We start from the raw sequence: 19,682 nt of genomic DNA, 5'->3' as shown, positions 1-19,682 counted from the left end.
ATCATTCAGGGCATGTGATGAAATTTTTGTAAATAAATATCTTATCTTTCCTAAAAATATACTTAAGTGTTAAGGTGGTAAAATAAAGTCCATAATACCACAAAAAAAGTTAAAAATTTAGAAAAAAGAAAGAAAAAATAAATGATATTTAAAAAATCTAAGCTTTTACCATAACTAAACTTTTTTTTTTTTTTATCTGGTTATATATTCCAAAATTGAAAAAAAACTTATACATAAATTTAGGATACAACTTAAATCCTTACTAGCTTTTAAAATTTATAAAAAAAAATATTTACTCCCTAAATCGTGTGGCCCGTGCTGTTGCAGCATCTGTACTTCAATTTTTCTATGAAAATTTATAATCATATAATTCTTCATGTTACAAGGAAAAGAAAAATCCTGTAATTTATCTGAATAATCAGTGTTTCAAGTAACTGTGACTAAAGTACAAACTGAGGCAAAAATTGAGAAGTGGCCAGGCAGTTCAATACCAACAGCTTTAAAAACAGTTGAAGGAGCACAAGTTCCAATGTTCACACACTTGATAAACAAATTAAATTTGACAATTTTTTTATTCCATCTGGTAGGACAAATTTTATATTGATACTGCCAGGTTGAAGAGTAATGACTAACCAGAAAAAAAATGTTAGAATTCACATTATTCCTGCCTTTTATTAAATGTCTGCTTTGCACCAATAAAATTGAGGTTTTTTGCACCAATGCACCAATTTTTTGCACCAATGCACCAACTTTGCACCCATAATTTTAAGCATTTTAAACATTGCTGACAAATAAGCAAGGGAAAATGCACAGTCATCTTAGTAGCATGTCTTCGAATTTTCTGAATACATTTATGATAAAATTTATTCATTCAATCTCACAAAGAGGTGTTAAATCCAATACTGTGACAAACCAGGTATTCTATCAGGATTATAAAATTTTTCAATTTAGATCTAGAGAAGCAAAGTTTATTCATATGGAGCAGTGAGATAAGGTACTTCCCTCCACTATATACTAAGATATATCACATACAAAATTATAAATCAATGATAAAAAGTAATTTTCAAATTTACTTGTTTTTGAACTATAAACAACGAAGTCAGTTTAAAAAAGACCAAATTTAAATTACTTATTAACAAATTGCTAAAATGTCTATAATCTGAAACAATTCTTTGGTCGAGTGGTTCTCTTACAAATGATGAATAGGTTGTTGGCTACTGAAGAGACTATTGCCAACAATTCCAACTATTTTTTTTACAATAGAACATTTCTTTTTCTTTTTTTCTAAAAAAAAAATAAATGGGATTTTGGATGAAGTGCTCACGGTTTTTGGTTTTAGAAAGTCTAACCTTACTTTTCACACTTTTGAATAATAGTCCTTAGGATTCAATGGCATAAATATTATCTATATTTAATATTGAAAAGTGACTACATATTAAAACACTGTCTGTCCTATTTTGTTGGCTAACCATGATGAAGACACAGAGCTTATTATCAATATTTATCAAGTGACTGGTTATCATGGAAGGCTGCCACAAATTTTGCGATCAGAAAGGATTGAATTTTTGTCAGAAACACATACAGGGAAGAGTAGATTAGTCTGTCCTATAGCCTAGGTGAAATTATGACAAATCCTACATAACAAATGGCTACATCTTTTAACTCCATCTCTCACATTATTGAATGTCAAATTCTTGGATTAGCTACTGATCTTGTATTTATCTCAACATGTCATTATGTAGAATTTCTAACATTTATTTTGATTCAAAACAAAAAAACTAATCTAATTTGTATACTCATATTGTGGGGGATTTATTCATTGATTGTTTTTTATAATGCCAGATAAATGTTCAACTTATTATGACAGAAACAAAATTTATTCTTTAACTATAAATAAATACAATATTCACTACAGATATAATGATTCAATGCCAATATACCACCAAAACAAATTGGATTTATTAAATAAGAATGTTCTCAAAAGTCAAAAACAGATTAAGAGATTTTCTCAGTTCATTTTTTCCCGACAAATTAAGTCCTTATACTGAGAAATTACAAAATCTAATTTTGGCAGAATAGTTGTCAAATAAAATATAAAATGAGCATACTATAAAATAAAATATTATTGACAAAGTCACCAGATTCTTATAATTATTTTAATAAATTTTATTAATACCACTACATCATTTCATTTTGCTTGAGTAATCATGCAATCAGAGAAAAATAACAAAAATACACCACAAAACAGTAAGCAAAAATATGAATTTGTAACTTACAACATATGTTGGTACAGGTTGGGCTTTCAATGGGATCTCATCTTCACTGACTTCAGTATCAGACTCAGATTCTGAGCTTACTGAAAATAACAAATAAATACTTTATATTTCCTCAAGAAAACTATTAAATTTGGGTGAAAATGCTTACCAAGGAAAAAACCCCTCTTGCCAGCATTTGAAGGAAAATGAAATATGCTCAACCTAAATAGCATCACAATTTCAGGCAACGTCCCAGCTGTTGACAGAATGTTTATAAAATTTAGAGCAGGTGTCAATAAATCCTCTCATTTGTGGAGTAATGTTATACTTTTTTGTAGAATTGTACTTCATATATTATTGTTTTTATCAGTCAATATTTATAGTATGTATATTTTTTCTTGATTTTTATTAAAAAAAAATTAAAAACAATAAAAATAGTTATATTTTTTTTTTTAAAGTTAAAAAAACGCCATATAAAAAAAATTGTAAAGAAGTTCAAATACAGAAACTTTAGTGACAGAAGTGTATAATCTTCCAGTCTCTATAAATGTCATATACACCACAAAATCAACCACACTGAGACTTTATGGACCACAAAATCCCTCCATCCACATACAAACCATCAAAGGCAATGGAAATGCTTAAACACAACCTTAAATATTACATGACCCAGATCCCCTATTTGAACAAAATAAATTTTAAAAAGAAAATTTCAAACAATATACCCATCAAGATAATTTCCTAGTTGAAACCCCAGCATCCTGTAAAGCTTTAAGGTCACCTGAAGTTTTCTAAGACACATATGACTAATTTACTGATGAAGCTGTAGGTAGTAGTAAAGAAAATATTTTTTTTATATTTTTATTATCTGAAATAGGAACTAATTTATTATTTGTCTACAGTTTATGTGGTTAAAGAGGTTTTTGGTTTCAAACACTATTTTAGATTAGATTTATCACCCAAGATATTATCATCTGGTTTTATATTTGAGCAAATTGCCTACATTAAAAAATTAGAAAGTTTTTGAAATGAAAAAAAGTGGCCACAGATACAAATTACTCTTGTCCCAGATGCAACACAGGAGTTCAGGATGTGGTACCTAGGTTAGGTTATGTATTTAATATATGCTATGCTTTACCCCTCCCAACCCCCTAACATGCAAATATATAGCTCAAATTTGTTTCTAAACTATTATACAATCATCCTATTTATTTTATTTCATTAGCATTAAACAAACTTGACTTTTCAGCAGTGACCATATCACGCGCCAGTAATGTAAATTATTAGTGTAAATATGCAGTTTACAATATAATTTAGTCAGTATAAAAGTGATTTTTTTTTTATGTTCATTCATAGCATAATAATTGCTTCTGAGGCAAATTTCATCTTGAGCCCTTAAAGGGGCCCCAAAGGTATCTTATTTTTGTAACCACACAAAGAAGCTATCAACACAAGTAAAGGTCTTGGAAAGTAGTCAAAAACAATCCAATAGTTTAAAAATAAATTGTTCAAAAGTAATATACTCCGGATACTTGTTTATAGCAGCACAAATCTACATTGTATAACTCCAATTTAAACCGTTTTCCCATTGTTTCAATTTAAGTGAAATCTTTTGCCAACAACTAACAATAGTGCTGAATTTCACAACATGAAAACTTTGCCATTGACTAACAATAGCTCTGAGTTTTGCATGTCTGTAAGATTGGATATAAACAGGATAAAATCTAGAAGACAAGAGCATGGTCAGTTGTCATTTATCAGGTCAGTTGTCATTTATCAATCCAATTTTGTTGAAAATTAATCATTTTTCTTTTTTAAAAGCAAGTGATGGCAGTAATGACTTATGACTAGTATATTTGATTTATAATCAAATAGCAGCTTAAGTGTGAAACTGATATTTAAACATTTTTTATAGCCATAAATATAAAAAATTCGCATCATTAAAGGTCAATAAAAGGCTTAAAATTGAATTTATGAGTAAAGCAATTATTATATTTGGAAAAGCAACCTTGAACCATCAAATCAGAAAAGTTTCCAAGGTTGTCGTTTTCAGCTAGTTTAGTGAGAAATTTTTGAATTCTACAGGATATGCAAAATATTCCTTATTAGGGGTATGTCAATGGAGCTATCACTATGATTTATGAAGCATAGTTGAAGGATAATATTGGGTAAGGTTTTAGGTATTTTGGCAAGTAAATTATTAGAAATATTCTGGTAATCTAGCACTTGATTCGAAGTAAAAGCTTAAGCATTTCCTGCAATGAAAATCACAGCTTTGTCTATTGCTGGAGATTAAAAAGAAAACTCTGTGACTGGTCAAATTCAGACAGTTCTCAATAAATTCAATGCTATTGTCAGTCACCAGCTAAATTTCAATGGCAAAAAATGCATGTTTAAATTGAAACAATAGGAGAATGATTTATATTAGAGTTGCCTATTGAATGTGGATTTGTATCATAGGAAGCGCGACAACGCTGCCTAAGTAAAGAACGATGTGGGCACAATGTATTTTTTTTTCTTTATACCAGGGCACTTTGTATTAAAGAGTTGTCGTAGAAACTCTGAAAAGGGCTCATTCAATTGGAAATTAGAGTGGCTAGTACACTTTTTAATACTCGAAAGTGATTGGAGGGCAACTAACAACCCCCCACGCCCATCATTCCCCCAAACACATCCAATCAAAATTTTGAGATAGCCATTTTGTTCAGCATAGTTGATTTCCAGATAGAAAATATGTTTTTTGAAGAGGACACTCCAACACAATCCTCAGGGCAAGGGATTTAAGTTATGCCCTGATGGTAGCCTATATAAGAACAATGTTGGCACAATGTATCATTTATTATTTTTTTCCTTCAGATCAGGGCACTTTGTATCAAAGAAGTTGTCATAGAAACTTCGAAAAGGACTCATTCAATTGCAAATTGGAGTGGCCTGTGCCCTTTTTAATAGTTGAAAGTAATTGTAAGGCAACTAACACCCCTTCCATGCCCACCATTTCCCGAAATACATCCAATCAAAATTTTGAGATAGCCATTTTATTCAGTGTAGATGATTTCTAGATAGAAAATATGTTTTTGAGGAAAACACTCCGCCACAGCCCTCAGGGCAAGGGCTGTAAGTTATGCCCTGGGGGCATATAAGGTTTTTATAGAAGGCGTTGTTGTAGAAACTTCAAAAATGGCTAATTCGATTGAAAATTCAAATGGCTAGTGCCATTTTTAATGGTCTAAAGTGATTGGAGGGCAACTAGCCCCCCCCCACGCCCATCATTCCCCCCAACACATCCAATCAAAATTTTGAGATACCCATTTTGTTCAGCTTAGTTGATTTCCAGATAGAACATATGTTTTTGAGGAGGACACTCCCTCAAAACCCTTGGGGAAGGGTTTTAAGTTATGCCCTGAGGGCATATAAGAACAATGTTGGCACAATGTACCATTTGTTATTTTTTTGCTTTAGAGCAGGGCACTTTGTATCAAAGAAGTTGTCGTAGAAACTTCGAAAAGGGCCCGATCAATTGGAAATTGGAGTGGCTTGTGCCCTTTTTAATAGTCGAAAGTGATTGGAAGGCAGCTAACATCCCTTCTACGCCCACCATTTCCCGAAACACATCCAATCAACGTTTTGAGATAGTCACTTTGTACAGAGTAAATGATTTCCAGATAGAAATTATGTTTTTGAGTGGGACATTCCCCCACAGCCTTCTGGACAAGGGTTGTAAATTATGCCCTGGGGGCATTTAAGGTTTTTATAGAAGACATTGTTGTAGAAACTTCAAAAAAGGCTCATTCGATTGGAAATTCAAAGGGCTATTGCCCTTTTTAATTGTCAAAAGTGATTGAAGGGCAACTAGCCCCCCCCCATGCCCATCATTCCCCCAAACACGTCCAATCAAAATTTTGAGATAGTCATTTTGCACAGCGTGGTTGAAAGTTTTGGAAATTAGGTTTTTAAGGGTGACAGCCCATCCCCCCCACAACCCTCAGGGCAAGGGTTGTAAGTTAGGCCCCGGGCCTGGGGGCATAAGGTTTTTATTGAAGGTGTTGTAATTGAAAGTTCAAAAAATTGATTTGAAAAGTTGATTTCCAGATAGAAATTATTTTTTGAGCAAGACACTCCCCCACAGCCTTCAGGGCAAGGCTTGTAAATTATGCCCTGGGCCTGGGGGCATATAAGGTTTTTATAGAAGGAGTTGTCATTGAAACTTCAAAAAAGGCTCATTTGATTAAAAATTCAAAGGGCTAGTGGCGTTTTTAATAGTCGAAAGTGATTGGAGGGCAACAAAGCCCCTCACACGCCCACCTTTTCTCCAAACACATCGAAACAAAATTTTGAGATAGCAATTTTATTCAACGTAGTTTTAAGTTCTATAAATTAGGTTTTTGAGGACGACAACCCCATCACAGCCCTCAGGGCAAGGGTTGTAAGTTATGCCCTGGGGGCATATAAGGTTTTTATAGAACGTGTTGTCATATGAACTTCAAAAAGGGCTCATTTGATTAGAAATTCAAATAGCTAGTACCCTTTTTAATAGTCGATAGTAATTGGAAGACAACTAACACCCCTTCCACACCCATCATTTCCCCAAACAAATCCAATCAAAATTTTGAGATAGCCATTTTGCTCCACGCAGTTTAAAGTTCAGGAAATTATACCTTTGAACAGGACACTCCCCCAAAGTCTTCAGAGCAAGGGTTATAAGTTATGCCCTGGGGGCATATAAGTTTTTATTCAAATCTTTGTCATAGAAATTTGAAAAATGGCTTATTCAATTGGAAATTCAAAGGTCTAATGCCCTTTTTAATAGTCGAAAGGGATTTGAGACTAGCCCCCCTCTTTTGCCCACCTTTTCCTCAAACACATCCAATCAAAATTTTTAGATAGCCATTTTGTTCAGTGTTGTGGATTTCCAGATAGAAATTATGTTTTTGAGGAAGACACTCCCCCACAACTCTCAGGGCAAGGGTTGTAAGTTATGCCCTGGGGGCATATAAGGTTTTTATAGAAAGTGTTGTTTTAAAAACCTCAAAAAGGGCTCATTCGATAGGAAATTGAAATGGCTAGTGCCCTTTTTAATAGTCGAAAGTGATTGGAATGTAACTACCATCCCTACCACGCCCACCATTTCCCCAAACAGATCCAATCAAAATTTTTAGATAGCCATTTAGTTCTATGCAGTTTAAAATTCATGAAATTATACCTTTGAGCAGGAAACTCCCCCCAAAGTCTTCAGAGCAAGGGTTATAAGTTAAGCCCTGGGGGCATATAAGGTTTTTATTGGAATCTTTGTTGTAGAAACTTGAAAAAGGGCTCATTCGATTGGAAATTCAAAGGGCTAGCACTCTTTTTAATATTTGAAAGTGATTTGAGGACAACTGACCCCCCTCTCACGCCACTTTTTCCCCAAACACATCCAATCAAATTAGTTAGATAGCTATTTATTCATCGTAACTGAGTTTTAGAAATTAGCTCTTTAATGATGACAACTCATCCCCCCCCCCCAGCCCTCAGGGCAAGGGTTGTAAGTTATGCCCTGGGAGCATGTAAGGTTTTTATAGAAAGCAATGTTGTAAAGACATCAAAAACGGCTTATTCAATTGAAAATTGAAAGGGCTAGTGCCCTTTTAATAGTTAAAGTGATTGAAGGGCAACTAACCCCCTCTCATGCCCACCATTTTCCCAGACACATCCAATCAAAATTTTGAGATATCCATTTTGTTCAATGTAGTTAAAAGTTCTGGAAATTGGGTCTTTTAGGATGATAACCCCAACAGAGCCCTCAGTGCAAGGGTTGTAAGTTATGCCCTGGGGGCATATAAGGTTTATATAAAAAGTTTTTGTAGAAATTTCAAAAGGGGCTCATTTGATTGGAAATTAAAATTGCCCTTTTTAATAGTTGAAAGTGAGAGGAGAGTAATTAACCCTCCTCTCACACCCACCATTTCCCCAAACACATTCAATCGAAGTTTAGAGACAGCCATTTTGTTCAATGTAGTTGAAAATTCTGGAAATTATGTATTCAAGGATTACAAACCCCCCAGAGTCCCCAGGGCCAAGGTTGTAAGTTATGCCCCAGGGGCATATAAGGTTTTTAATGATAGAGTTGTCGTAAAAACTTCAAGAGGGGCTCATTTGTTTGGAAATTGAAAGGGCTAGTGCCTTTTTCAATAATTGAAAGTGATTGGAGAAAGACTAACGCCCCTCTCATGCCCACCATTTTCCCAGACACATCCAATCAAAATTTTGAGATAGCCATTTTGCTTAACGTAGTTGGAAGTTCTGGAAATTAGATCTTAGAGGATGAGGGTTGTAATTTATGCACTGGTGGCATATAAGGTGTTTATAGGGAGTGTTGTCGTAGAAACTCAAAAAGGGCTCATTTGATTGGAAATCAAAAGGCCTAGTGCCCTTGTTAATAGTCAAAAGTGATTGGAAGGCTTGACATTTTCAAACAGTTTGTGGTAACGAACTCTGAGTAAGGAGCGACCTGGCTCAATGGTAACCGAAACTCTAGAAAACGAGTTTTTGATACCAATAGATACATCAAAAGAATCAGATTTCAATGCTGAATTCAAATGTATAACTTTCATCAAGTTTAGTCCTACCCATCAAAAGTTACGCGCCTGAGAAAGTTTGCCTGATTTTCGAAAAAAGGAGGAAAGACCCCCTAAAAGCTATAGAATCTTAATGAAAATCACACTATCATATTCAGCATGTCAGAGAACCCTACTATAGAAGTTTCGAGCTTCTACCAACAAAAATGTGGAATTTTACATTTTTTACCAGAAGAAAGATCACAGATGCATGTTTATTTGTTGCTTTTTTTCCCCAGGGGTGATCGTATTGACCGAGTGGTCCTAGAATATCATGGGAGGACTCACTGGAACGGAAATTAAAAGCTCTAGTGCCCTTTTTAAGTAACCAAAAAAATGGAGGGCAACTAGGCCCCCTCCCACGCTCATTTTTTTCCAAAGTCACCTGATCAAAATTTTGAGATGGCCATTTTGTTCAGCAAGGTTGAAAATATTATAAGTATGTCCTTTAGGATGACTTAATCTCCCGAAGTTCCTGGGAGGAGGGCTGAAAGTTATGACCTTTACCCAGTGTTAACATATAGTATTGGTTATTAGGAAGTATACAGACGTTTTCAAGGGGGATTTTTTCTGGTAGTAGGGGGGTGGGGGGGGGGGCGGGGTTATGTGGGAGGATCTTTCCATGAAGGAAGTTTTCATGGGGGAAGGGACATTTCTATGAAGGGGGCGCCGGATTTCCCAGCATTATTAAAAAAAAGATCAGAAATTAAATATAAAAAAAACAAGTTTTCCAACTGATAATAAGGAGTGACATCAAAACTTAAAACGAACAGAAAATATTACGTTTATGATTGGGTTCACCCTCTAGTCAATACCTTGCTCTTTAACCCAAAGATTTTTAGTACTTTCATAAGAGCTTGTTATTCTAAATAACGGCCTTTGTGACTAAGGGGTCATTTTTAAAGAATTGGAACAAAATTCGAACTTTAGCTTAAAGAGCGAGGTATTGAGTAGAGGGCGAGCCCCCTAATATACGTAATAAAAATATATGAATATAGAAGTTCGTTACGTAAGTTAATTTGTAAGTTACATATATTTATTACTAATAAAAACGTTCGTAAATAAAATTAAACAAGTTTCGAGAAAGCCATTTAACCAAATAACATTAATAAGCAAATTTTGTTTTAATTATTCATGTATGGTGAGCCAAAAATCAAAGCCTGCATTAATTCAAAAACGTTCAAAAATTAAATAAAAAAAACAAGTTTTTTTTTAAATAAAAGAACGACGTTAAAACTTAAAACGAACAGAAATTATTCCGTATATGAAAGGGGCTGTCCCCTCCTCAACGCCTCGCTCTTTACGCTAAAGTTTGACTTTCTCACAACTCTTATTTTTTTTTAATAAAAACCTTTAGCGTAAAGACCGAGGCGTTGAGGAGGGGACAGCCCCTTTCATATATAGAAGAATTTCTTTTCGTTTTAAGTTTTAACATCGTTCCTTACTTTCAGTTAAAAAAAACTTGTTTTTTTTTTATTTAATTATAGTAAAGATTGATGTGGCTATAATGTATTATTTTTTTGTTGTTGTTTAGACCAGGGCACTTTGTATCGAAGGAGTTCTCATAGGTACTTCAAAAAGGGCTCATTCGATTAAAAATAGAAAGGGCTGATGCTTTTTTATAGTCGAAAGTGATCGGCAAGGAAAACTAATCCCACTCCCACACCCACCTTCCCATTTGAATTTATGTTTAAAAACTAAATATTGCCATAAGATTAAATCAAAATGCACTGTGTTAATGCTTATTCCCAATAAGGCATCTTGGCAGTATCCCAAGAATAACTGAAAGTATTATGTTCAAACTTCCGGGGCTGCTTCTGCTCTTAAAATTTAACCAAATCAAAATAGTGTTAGTGTATCCAAGCTATCAAAGAAAGTAAACAGATTTTTCTGCAAATGGTATCAGGTTTTCAATTTCAGGTCAACTAGAGGAGGTATGAAACTAAATTAAACACTACTATTTGTGTCCAGATTTTTAAAAGGGTGTATGTTGTTAAAAATTGCTGAAAATTTTTCTCCAGCATACAAATAGCAGGTCGAACTATAAATTCTTAAAAAAACGAAAAGATTTAAAGTATTATTTTTTTTTCTCTCTCTGAAAAGACTATGCCAATATAAAACGAACAGAAATTAATAAAAAAACATTTTCCACAAAATAAGCTTTTCAAATAAACGTAAAGAACTCCATTAAACAAAAAACGAGCAAAAAAAAATCAAATAATCTACCAAAATTGAAACTACCACAAATCAGCATCGATATATAAATGAAACCCAAAACGAACAGAAATTACAATAAACAACCGAGTTTAACTCAAAACGAGCAGAAATTAACATAAGCTGGGCTTAAAACCCCTTATGCCTTCCCAAGGTCAGAACATAATTTGCACTTTATTAAAAAAATACAAATGAAAGTGCATTGTCATATATATATATATATATATATATATATATATATATATATATATATATATATATATATATATATACATATATATATATATATATAAATAATTTCTGAGACCACACTGGCTAATCATGATAAACAAAAAATCGCGAAGAAAGGAAACGAGGACAATTAACAGCCAGTGAAAAAATTGAAAAATTATGCAAATATTTCGGTCAAGACCTCCGCTTGACCGTCCTCAGTGCAGAATAAAACTGATAAAAATATAAAACCAAACCTTAAAATTAAAACACCAAGCTAAAATTGAATGATCCTTTCCTAGTAACGGTGAAAGGGTAACTGAATAAAAAACACAAGTCTAAATGGCATTTCAGAATTTCATTTTGCGTAAAGCACTTTTAAAGGCTGATCGCTTTCCAGTTTGATTGTTATCGGAGACTCTATTCGATTGCACAATATAACTTTGTGGATGTATGTAAAAACGATCAGAATTAATAATTTTGTCATAAATGGGACTTAGAAAAATTTCTCCAGTGTCTCTATTGAGAGCTACCTTTTGGTGAATGTGCTTTTTTATTTCAACTGCCTCCCTGAAAACTTGCGTGAGACCTTTAACGGGGGCAACGATAGAGGCCTCGTCAAACAAAATGAAATGGTGTGGATTCTCGTACACATGTTGCGCCAAGGCGGAATCAAAAACCTCAGGCCTTTGGCGTAACCTCATTGCCTTGTTGATTGAGGACTTGTGCTCAGATAACCTCTCCCCCAATTGCTGTTGGGTTCTACCAACATAAAAACAGCCACAAGAACAAGGAATTCTATAAACACCACTACCCAGAATGGGGCTGATTTTATCTTTGCCGTTGTTAAAAAAGTTCTGTGTAATATTTGAATTTTTAAAGGCGACGCTAAGTTTATGTTTTTTAAGGATTCTTTTCAATTTGTCACTCAATTTAGGAATGTAGGGTAGAACAGTGAAAAGTTTCTTATCATCCACCAATGGGACGGTATCTGTTGGGGCTTGTGGACCTGATGCCCTCCCCTCTGCCTTTTTTCGTCTTCTGTCTATAATAGTCTCAAGTAATTTTATAGGGTAGCCATTGCAAAATAAAATGTCCTTAATATAGTTCAATTCTGAGTCTATGTGAGGCTCTGAGCAAATTCTTATTACTCGGTCAACCAAAGAAATAACAACTCCTCTTTTTATGCAGGGAGAGTGGTTGGAGGAAAAATGCAAATACCTATCGTTATGCGTAGGCTTTCTATAAATAGAAAATTCAAGGCCAGGAGACTTATTGAAAATTAAAACATCTAGGAAAGGAAGTTTGTGGTTATGTTCTAGTTCTATAGTGAACTGAAGGTTAGAGTCCAAAGTGTTTAGATGAGTTAAGAAGGAGTCAAGTGACTCTCCTCCATGCTCCCACAGAGAAATAACATCATCGACAAACCTACCCCAGAAACGGTGTTTTATCGGAAAATTTTCCAGAGCAGAGATTTCTATGAATTCCATATAAAAAGTTGCCAAAAATGGTGAAAGACTTGTACCCATAGGTAAACCCCTAATTTGGGTGAAAAATTGATTATTGTATCGGAAATATGAGGAGGAACTATTGCAAAGACGGACGAGACGCATAATAGTTTCTATATCCAGTGTTTTGTAGTCTATTTGATCAATATTATCTTCTAATTTCCTTTGAAGAGCTAGTTCACATTTTTTAATATCGCAAGACGTATACATAGAAATGGCATCGAAACTGGCCAAAATTGTATCTTTTTTTATTTCAATGTCTTTTAGTTTTTCAACAAGGTGAACTGAGTTTCTTATGTATGAAGTTTGTGTTTGCATAAGGGGGCGAAAAAGGGTTGACAACCATTTCCCCAATCTGGCAGTCGGAGAGCTATAAGAAGCCACAATTGGGCGTAGAGGGACTCCATCTTTGTGGATTTTTGGGAGCCCGTAGAATTTAGGAGCTGAACAACCTTTAGGGTAAAATAATTTATACATTTGTGGAGTAATAAGTCTTTCAGTTTGCAAAATTCCTAGCTCCTTTCGTACTAAACGGGTGAACTTATCGGTGGGGTCTGAATCTATGGGCTTGTAAGTATGGGTGTCGGATAAAATTTAAAATAATATAATAATATAATATTATTTTATATAAAATAATATTTTATCCGACACCCATACTTACAAGCCCATAGATTCAGACCCCACTGATAAGTTCACACGTTTAGTACGAAAGGAGCTAGGAATTTTGCAAACTGAAAGACTTATTACTCCACAAATGTATAAATTATTTTACCCTAAAGGTTGTTCAGCTCCTAAATTTTACGGGCTTCTTCAATGTTTCCTTCTCAAGAGCCCCAATTATGCATTAATACCAAAGTAATAGCCTAAAAAAATAGACTAGGTTACTTAGGCTTATAAAATACGCCTAGGCAGCCATGTAAAAAGTGGGGTAGGAAAGTAGCAATGCTACTTGGCAGTTTTTGTCCAAAAATGCAATTTTTACATATAAAAATAATTTTTCTCAAAGAAAAGCTGACAAAACACAAGTTGTGCTCTCCCATGCAAAAAGTGGGTTAGCATAGTAGCAATGCTACTTGGCAGTTCTCATGGCCTAGTAAAATTTGTTGGCATATTTTGTCTGAAAATACCATTGCTTCCACTATCCCCAATTTTTTGGGTATTTCCCAAAAAATAGGTCTTCTAAAAAAAAAATTGGTTCCCGAAAATCCCCTTTTGTTTGGGGTTACCACCCCTAATGATTTATCACTAGTGACAATCCACCCCTAGTAACTATCACTTTCACTTAACTTGACATAAGTTTTTCATGCCTTCCAAATTTTTTGTCTTATTTATTTACTACACATCAACTACCAGGCACAGATCATTGAATTACTGACCTTTCTTCCTATGCTAGTAAAAGAATAATGTTTATAAGGCTATAGCATTTCATCAAAAATTCTTTTGTGGCTTGTGATAAAGAATTTTATTTGAACTTGTTTACATTCAGTGTAATTCTGAGCATCAATACAAAGTTATTTTAGACAGCTGGACTGTGAGTTAATTTTTTTTTTTTTTTTTGATATTATGTTATTTTCAAAGGTCTGAAAATATAAGAGTTAGATTGAAAAAGTATTCTAAAACAAAAAGTGAAAGCATGGTACCAATGCAGAGAAGGGGGATGGGATTTTTTGATAAGTTTGGAGATATTTTCATTGTTGAGCAATAAATTAGACGGACATACCACTTATGACCTTTTTTATGCTCTTTCAAAATACTACTGTTGTTCCACTCAGAAATTAAATGGGCTCTTTAAGATGATAGCTTTTTTCTTATTTTCTGCAATTTACTTTGAGTCTTATTTTCTTTTGCTCTAGGTTTTGGGCATAATATATCCATCTTAAATACATAGTAATTAAACACGTGATAGATTAAAGTGTACTTGTGTATTATACCACCAACACTCAAGTTTATGCTGTGTAAAAGTTGAGAACAAACCAGTTGTATCTGTCTGCAATAAGAGACAACTAGCTTATGCTCAGTGGAAAATAAGTGGCAGGTAACAGAATACATTGGAATAATATACTTTGGGCTATATATTTGCTCATTAGGGGGGGGGGGGGGGTGTAGGTTAGTTTAGGTTGGGTTACACCCCTCCCCACCCCCTAATGTACAAATATATAGCCCAAATTTGTTTCTAAAGTATCATATTTTCATTGTGTTTAGGTGTTTGTCATTAGGATTAACCTAACTTCATTTCTTTTGTGTCAGCAGTATAAAACATAAGTCTGATTAAAGGAATTGATCTTTTTGTCAGGAATCTTCACTATTTAAAAATTTGTTGAATTTTGCTTCAGTTGATATGTAAAAATTAAGTACTGTTCTCTTTTCTTTGAGAATTATATTTTGCATATAACCTTTTATCTTCAAATGTATTCCCCTTTTCCTCCCCCTCATCATTGCTACTCTGGTGCCCTCCCCTGCAATATATTTGGTGGGCATCCATGCTTGATTGAGTGGTTCAACTTCAGTCTAGGATATTTCTATGGTCTAGGAAAGTTGTTAAATAAGTGAATGAAATTTTACAAAATAGATATTCAGCTCAAATTAGGACACTGGAATTTTTTTAAATGCCTAGCACAACTTCTAATGCTTGAGCAATTATTAGCCCTGTCTGAAGGTTAATCCTTATATAAAAACAAAAGAAAAAAAAATTGAGGGTAGAATTGAATTTTCCATTCAAAACTTTTCCTAAATATAATATTCTTCCGATAGAAATTGCCGACCTTATTCTCTTCCCCAGCAGGATACCTCTGCCGAGGGGAGGGGGGGGGAGATTTAATGTTAATTGGGTAGAGATGTTCATTATTTAGTTATAAATTAGATTAAGATACCGCACAATATCTTTTTTTTATGTTCTTTCAAAATATAACTGTTGTTTTACTAAAAAATTAAATGGACTTTTTAAGATGAGACCTGTTTCTCTTATTTTCTGCAATTTAGTTTTAGTTTCATTTTCTTTTACTCTAGGTATTGGGCATAATATATTCATCTTAAAATGCATAATAATTGAACAAGTCAAATGTATTTTACCGCCAACACTCAAGTTTATGCTGTGTAAAAGTTTAGAACAAACCAGTTTTATCTGTCTGTATTAAGAAACAATTAGCTTATGCTCAGTGGAAAACAAGTGGCAGGTGCCAAAATACATTAGAATTATATAATTTGGGCTACATATTTGCTCATTAGGGGGGGCGGGGTAGGTTGGTTTAGGTTACCCCCACCCCTAATGTACAAATATATAGCCCAAATTTGTTTCTAAAGTATCATACTTTTATCAAGTTTTGGTATTTTTAATTAGGATTAACCTAACTCCACTTCTTGAGTGTCAGCAGTATAATACATGAGTGCTGATTAAAGGAATTGATTTTTTGTCAGGAATCTTCACTATTTAAACTTTTTTTGAATTTTGCTTCATTTGGTATGTAAAAATTAAGTACTTTTCTTTTTTCCTTGAGAATTTTATTTTGCATATAACCTTTTATCTTCAAATGTATTCCTCTCCTCCTCCTTACCATTTCTACTCTGGTGCCCTCCTGCAATATTTTTGGTGGGCATCCATGCAAGTTGTCAAATAAGTGAATGAAATTTTACAGAATAGATATTCTGCTCAAATAAGGACATAGGATTTTTTTTTAAATACCTAGGCCTACCTCCTCAACTTCTAATGCTTCAGCAATTAGCCCTGTATGAAGGCTAAAAATTGAAGTTGCCATTCAAAACTTTTCCTAAATATAATCTTCTTACCATGAAAATTGCAGTGCCTCTTAATAAGACAATATTAATTTATAGATTATATTCAAATTTGGGGAATAGTTGACTAAAAAGGAAGCAACCCCAAAACATGATTAATAAAAAATTGTATATTATAGCTGAAAGTAAAAATTCAGTTATCATTAACAGCTTATTTTCTTGTAAAAATTTTATATTATTTTCAGACTTATTTTTTTTTATAAACAGTTGGTCTTTATTTCTTACTCTGCTACCTGATATATGTGTTTGAAGAGTGATCAAACAGTTTGTGGTAATGAACTGTAAGTAAGTCAACCCAACTGGATCCAAAACTCTAAAAAAGAGCAAGTATAAAACAAAAAAGATTTGTTTTCGTTTTTGATATTCTGTTTTTTACCAGGTGATGTATCTCTTCTCACAAGATGTATATATCTCTTCTTTTTTGCAAGAAGAGATATATCTCTTCTCATGCTGCTGTTTTTTTTTAAACTTGCTTGAACTAAAAGCTCATTGAGTTTCAATGTAGCTATGTGAAAATTTACTTTTAAGTTGTTATCCTTTGTCCTTATGGACAAATTTTTACTTACTCCTCTTCAATTGAGAGCGTATATTTGTCCAAATCTTGTACAAATAGCCAAATTCTCTCAAAACTGTTAATTCATCAATTGAAAGAATCTTAAAAAGGCTGGTAGCTATCAAGGTGTACACAAAGTTAAAGCAGGTAATGGAAAAGCTGGAACATGGAGGATTAGTAGCCTAAAACAGCCACGCTACAATGTAGCAGCAATTCTGTTTATTTTGGAGATTAGATTAGAGCAAAACTAATATCACAGCTCCATAATGCATGTGACTGCCAGCAGGGCCATTATGTATGGGGGGAGGGGGGATGCCCCCTGCAATGTTTTTGGTCACTCTGTAAAAAAAAAGAAGTTGGTTAAATCATGGTGCTTCATACAATAATTTTTCCTATGCCACTAAAATTCTTTGTTTGAATCAATAAAGATCACAAAAAAACTAACATGTCATCTACAGAAATTTTGAACTTGGTTGGTAAACACAGTTGTTTTAATGACTCCTTTGGTGATTTTACAGATGGTGCCACAATTTTCCATTTGGCTAAATAAACAGCATTAAAATAGTGACATGTTATATACCAAAATCTGGTAAAATTATACTTTAGATACTTTTGGCTACCTTGGAAAGGGGTTAGGTTAGGAAAATGAAATTTTCAAGGATGGGTCTGCAGGCTAAAGTATGTCCCAGGAAGGTATTCTGAAGTACCTACCTCCACTCCTTCCTCTCTCTAGAGGATCCTGATTTTTGATGAACTTTAATAATCTGTGTGTTATAAAAGTGAAACCTTACAAAATAAATCTTCTGCTTAAATGAAGGGTACTGTTGTATTAGCTGGAACCCACACAATATATTATACAGGGAAGACGCTTAATGAACTAGTCAAACAGGTTTTTTTCAATATAGAATTAGATTACAAACTGTGGTTTGTCATTGTGTTTACAATATTTAAACTTTTTTTTTTTAAATTTAGGGGGAAAAAAGGTACCTAGGTTAGATTATTTATTTAATATATGCTATTCTTTACCACCCCTTTCCAGGATAGTCAAAAGTAGCTAAAGTAGAATTTTACCGCCTTTTTTAATGCTGATTACAAATATAATAAGCATTTCTATCGGAAAAGAATTTCAGCCCCCCCCCTATATAGGCAAATTCAGGGTTAGGTTAGGTATAGCCTATATAGGGGGGGGGCGGAAATTCATTTCTGATAGAAATGCTTATTATATTCAGGTAAAGTTCTACAAAATCATATTATTGAGTTAGGACTAAAGTGAATACACCATTTGATGCCTTTTTTTATGCTGATTACAAATATAATAAGCATTTCTATCGGAAATGAATTTCAGTCCCCCCTATATAGGCCAATTCAGGGTTAGGTATAGCCTATTTTTCCTAAATTATTGGGGATAGCCTAGGCCTATAAAGTGGACTGTATATCCATCCATTGGGGGGGGGAGGTTAAAGTGTTGTCATGCAATTTTAAGCCTAAAGATCAATTACGATTACTTTAATACACTTTCCAGGATATTTTAGTTACTATTTCAAATCTGCACAATTACAATTTTTTTCCAATCTGATGTTTGTTCATTATAAAAAGAAGTTTTAATAAAAGTATAAAATAAATTGAAATACCTGAAAAAAATCGACTCATCTTATATCTTTAGTACAATTGTTTCAAATTATGATGTCCAGTGTAAAATTCTAATGGAGCAGCCTTTTCCTCAGATTTCCTTGAAATCTTTTCGTCTGTAGAGAACATGGATGAAAGTTACTTAAAGCACTCTTGCCAGCGTGCCCTGGAAGAATTTACTAAATCGCATCTGTTTTTACTAAATGCTCCAACAAATTTTTTGCGCACCGTAATGCATCGAATTTTACTATTGGAGGATAATCAATAGGATTTTCACAATTTTTTTCTTATTTCTTTTTTTTCTCTTTCCCTTTTTTTTTCATTTTCCTTCAAATAAGCCTACTGCTGTCGCTTGTCACTAGAAGTTTATTTAATTTAGTTTTTTCTAATTAAAACTACAGATGTCGCTGCGTAGGATGACAACATTAATTCGTTGGAGTTGGGGGAAGTGGAATATTTATTTTCCTAAAAAGCGAGGAGCTACTCCTGATTAGTTAAGGGTAGTAGCGGGCTTGCGCAGTACCGAAGCAATATCAACCTTGAAGGGTCTCTTTTTTATGACTCCTTCATAAGTCAGTTGCTAGACTATTTTCGTTCCATGGGGGTCGGTCACGACAGTCGGAGAAAGAGAAACAACAATTTACTGTGAATTTTCACCGGTCGGTAAACTACTGTCCTGTTTCTTCAAATCACTTCTTTTAGACTTGACCCAGTCGGACAACAGTTGTTCGTAAGCGCCTGCAAGAGGTGAATTCAAAAGGGCAACAATTGCCTCACCACTCCTACACTATCTTACTGGGGGAAAAGATTCTACCGAAAACCGATTGCGAGCGACATCCCGCCTTGTAAGCCTTGACTGTACTTGGGGGCTTTTTGTTGTCATCTCCTTACGGGATGCTGTCCTGGCACCAATAAAGCGCTCAAGAACCTC

The 19,682-nt window shown here is 33.9% G+C and overlaps 1 protein-coding gene across 1 annotated transcript in view; it reads right to left on the bottom strand.

The window, feature by feature from the left end:
- LOC148947665 (eukaryotic translation initiation factor 3 subunit C-like) overlaps window positions 1-19,084 on the bottom strand; it is a 63,056-nt gene extending 43,972 nt beyond the window's left edge. Inside the window, exons 1-2 of the mRNA XM_089095974.1 lie at window positions 18,754-19,084; window positions 2,277-2,356 (exon numbers count right to left, since the gene is read on the bottom strand). Coding sequence (XP_088952100.1) covers window positions 2,277-2,356; window positions 18,754-18,772 — 99 coding nt within the window. The 5' untranslated portion in view covers window positions 18,773-19,084. The remainder of the gene's footprint in view (window positions 1-2,276; window positions 2,357-18,753) is intronic.
- Window positions 19,085-19,682: the final 598 nt, after the last annotated feature.

The sequence above is a fragment of the Artemia sp. Qi Xiang Cuo genome, chromosome 10 (assembly GCF_049724085.1).
Source record: "Artemia sp. Qi Xiang Cuo chromosome 10, ASM4972408v1, whole genome shotgun sequence".
Taxonomy (NCBI): Eukaryota; Metazoa; Arthropoda; class Branchiopoda; order Anostraca; family Artemiidae; genus Artemia; species Artemia sp. Qi Xiang Cuo.
The sequence above is the reverse complement of the archived record's forward strand: the minus strand, read 5'-3'. Positions and strand labels throughout refer to the sequence as shown.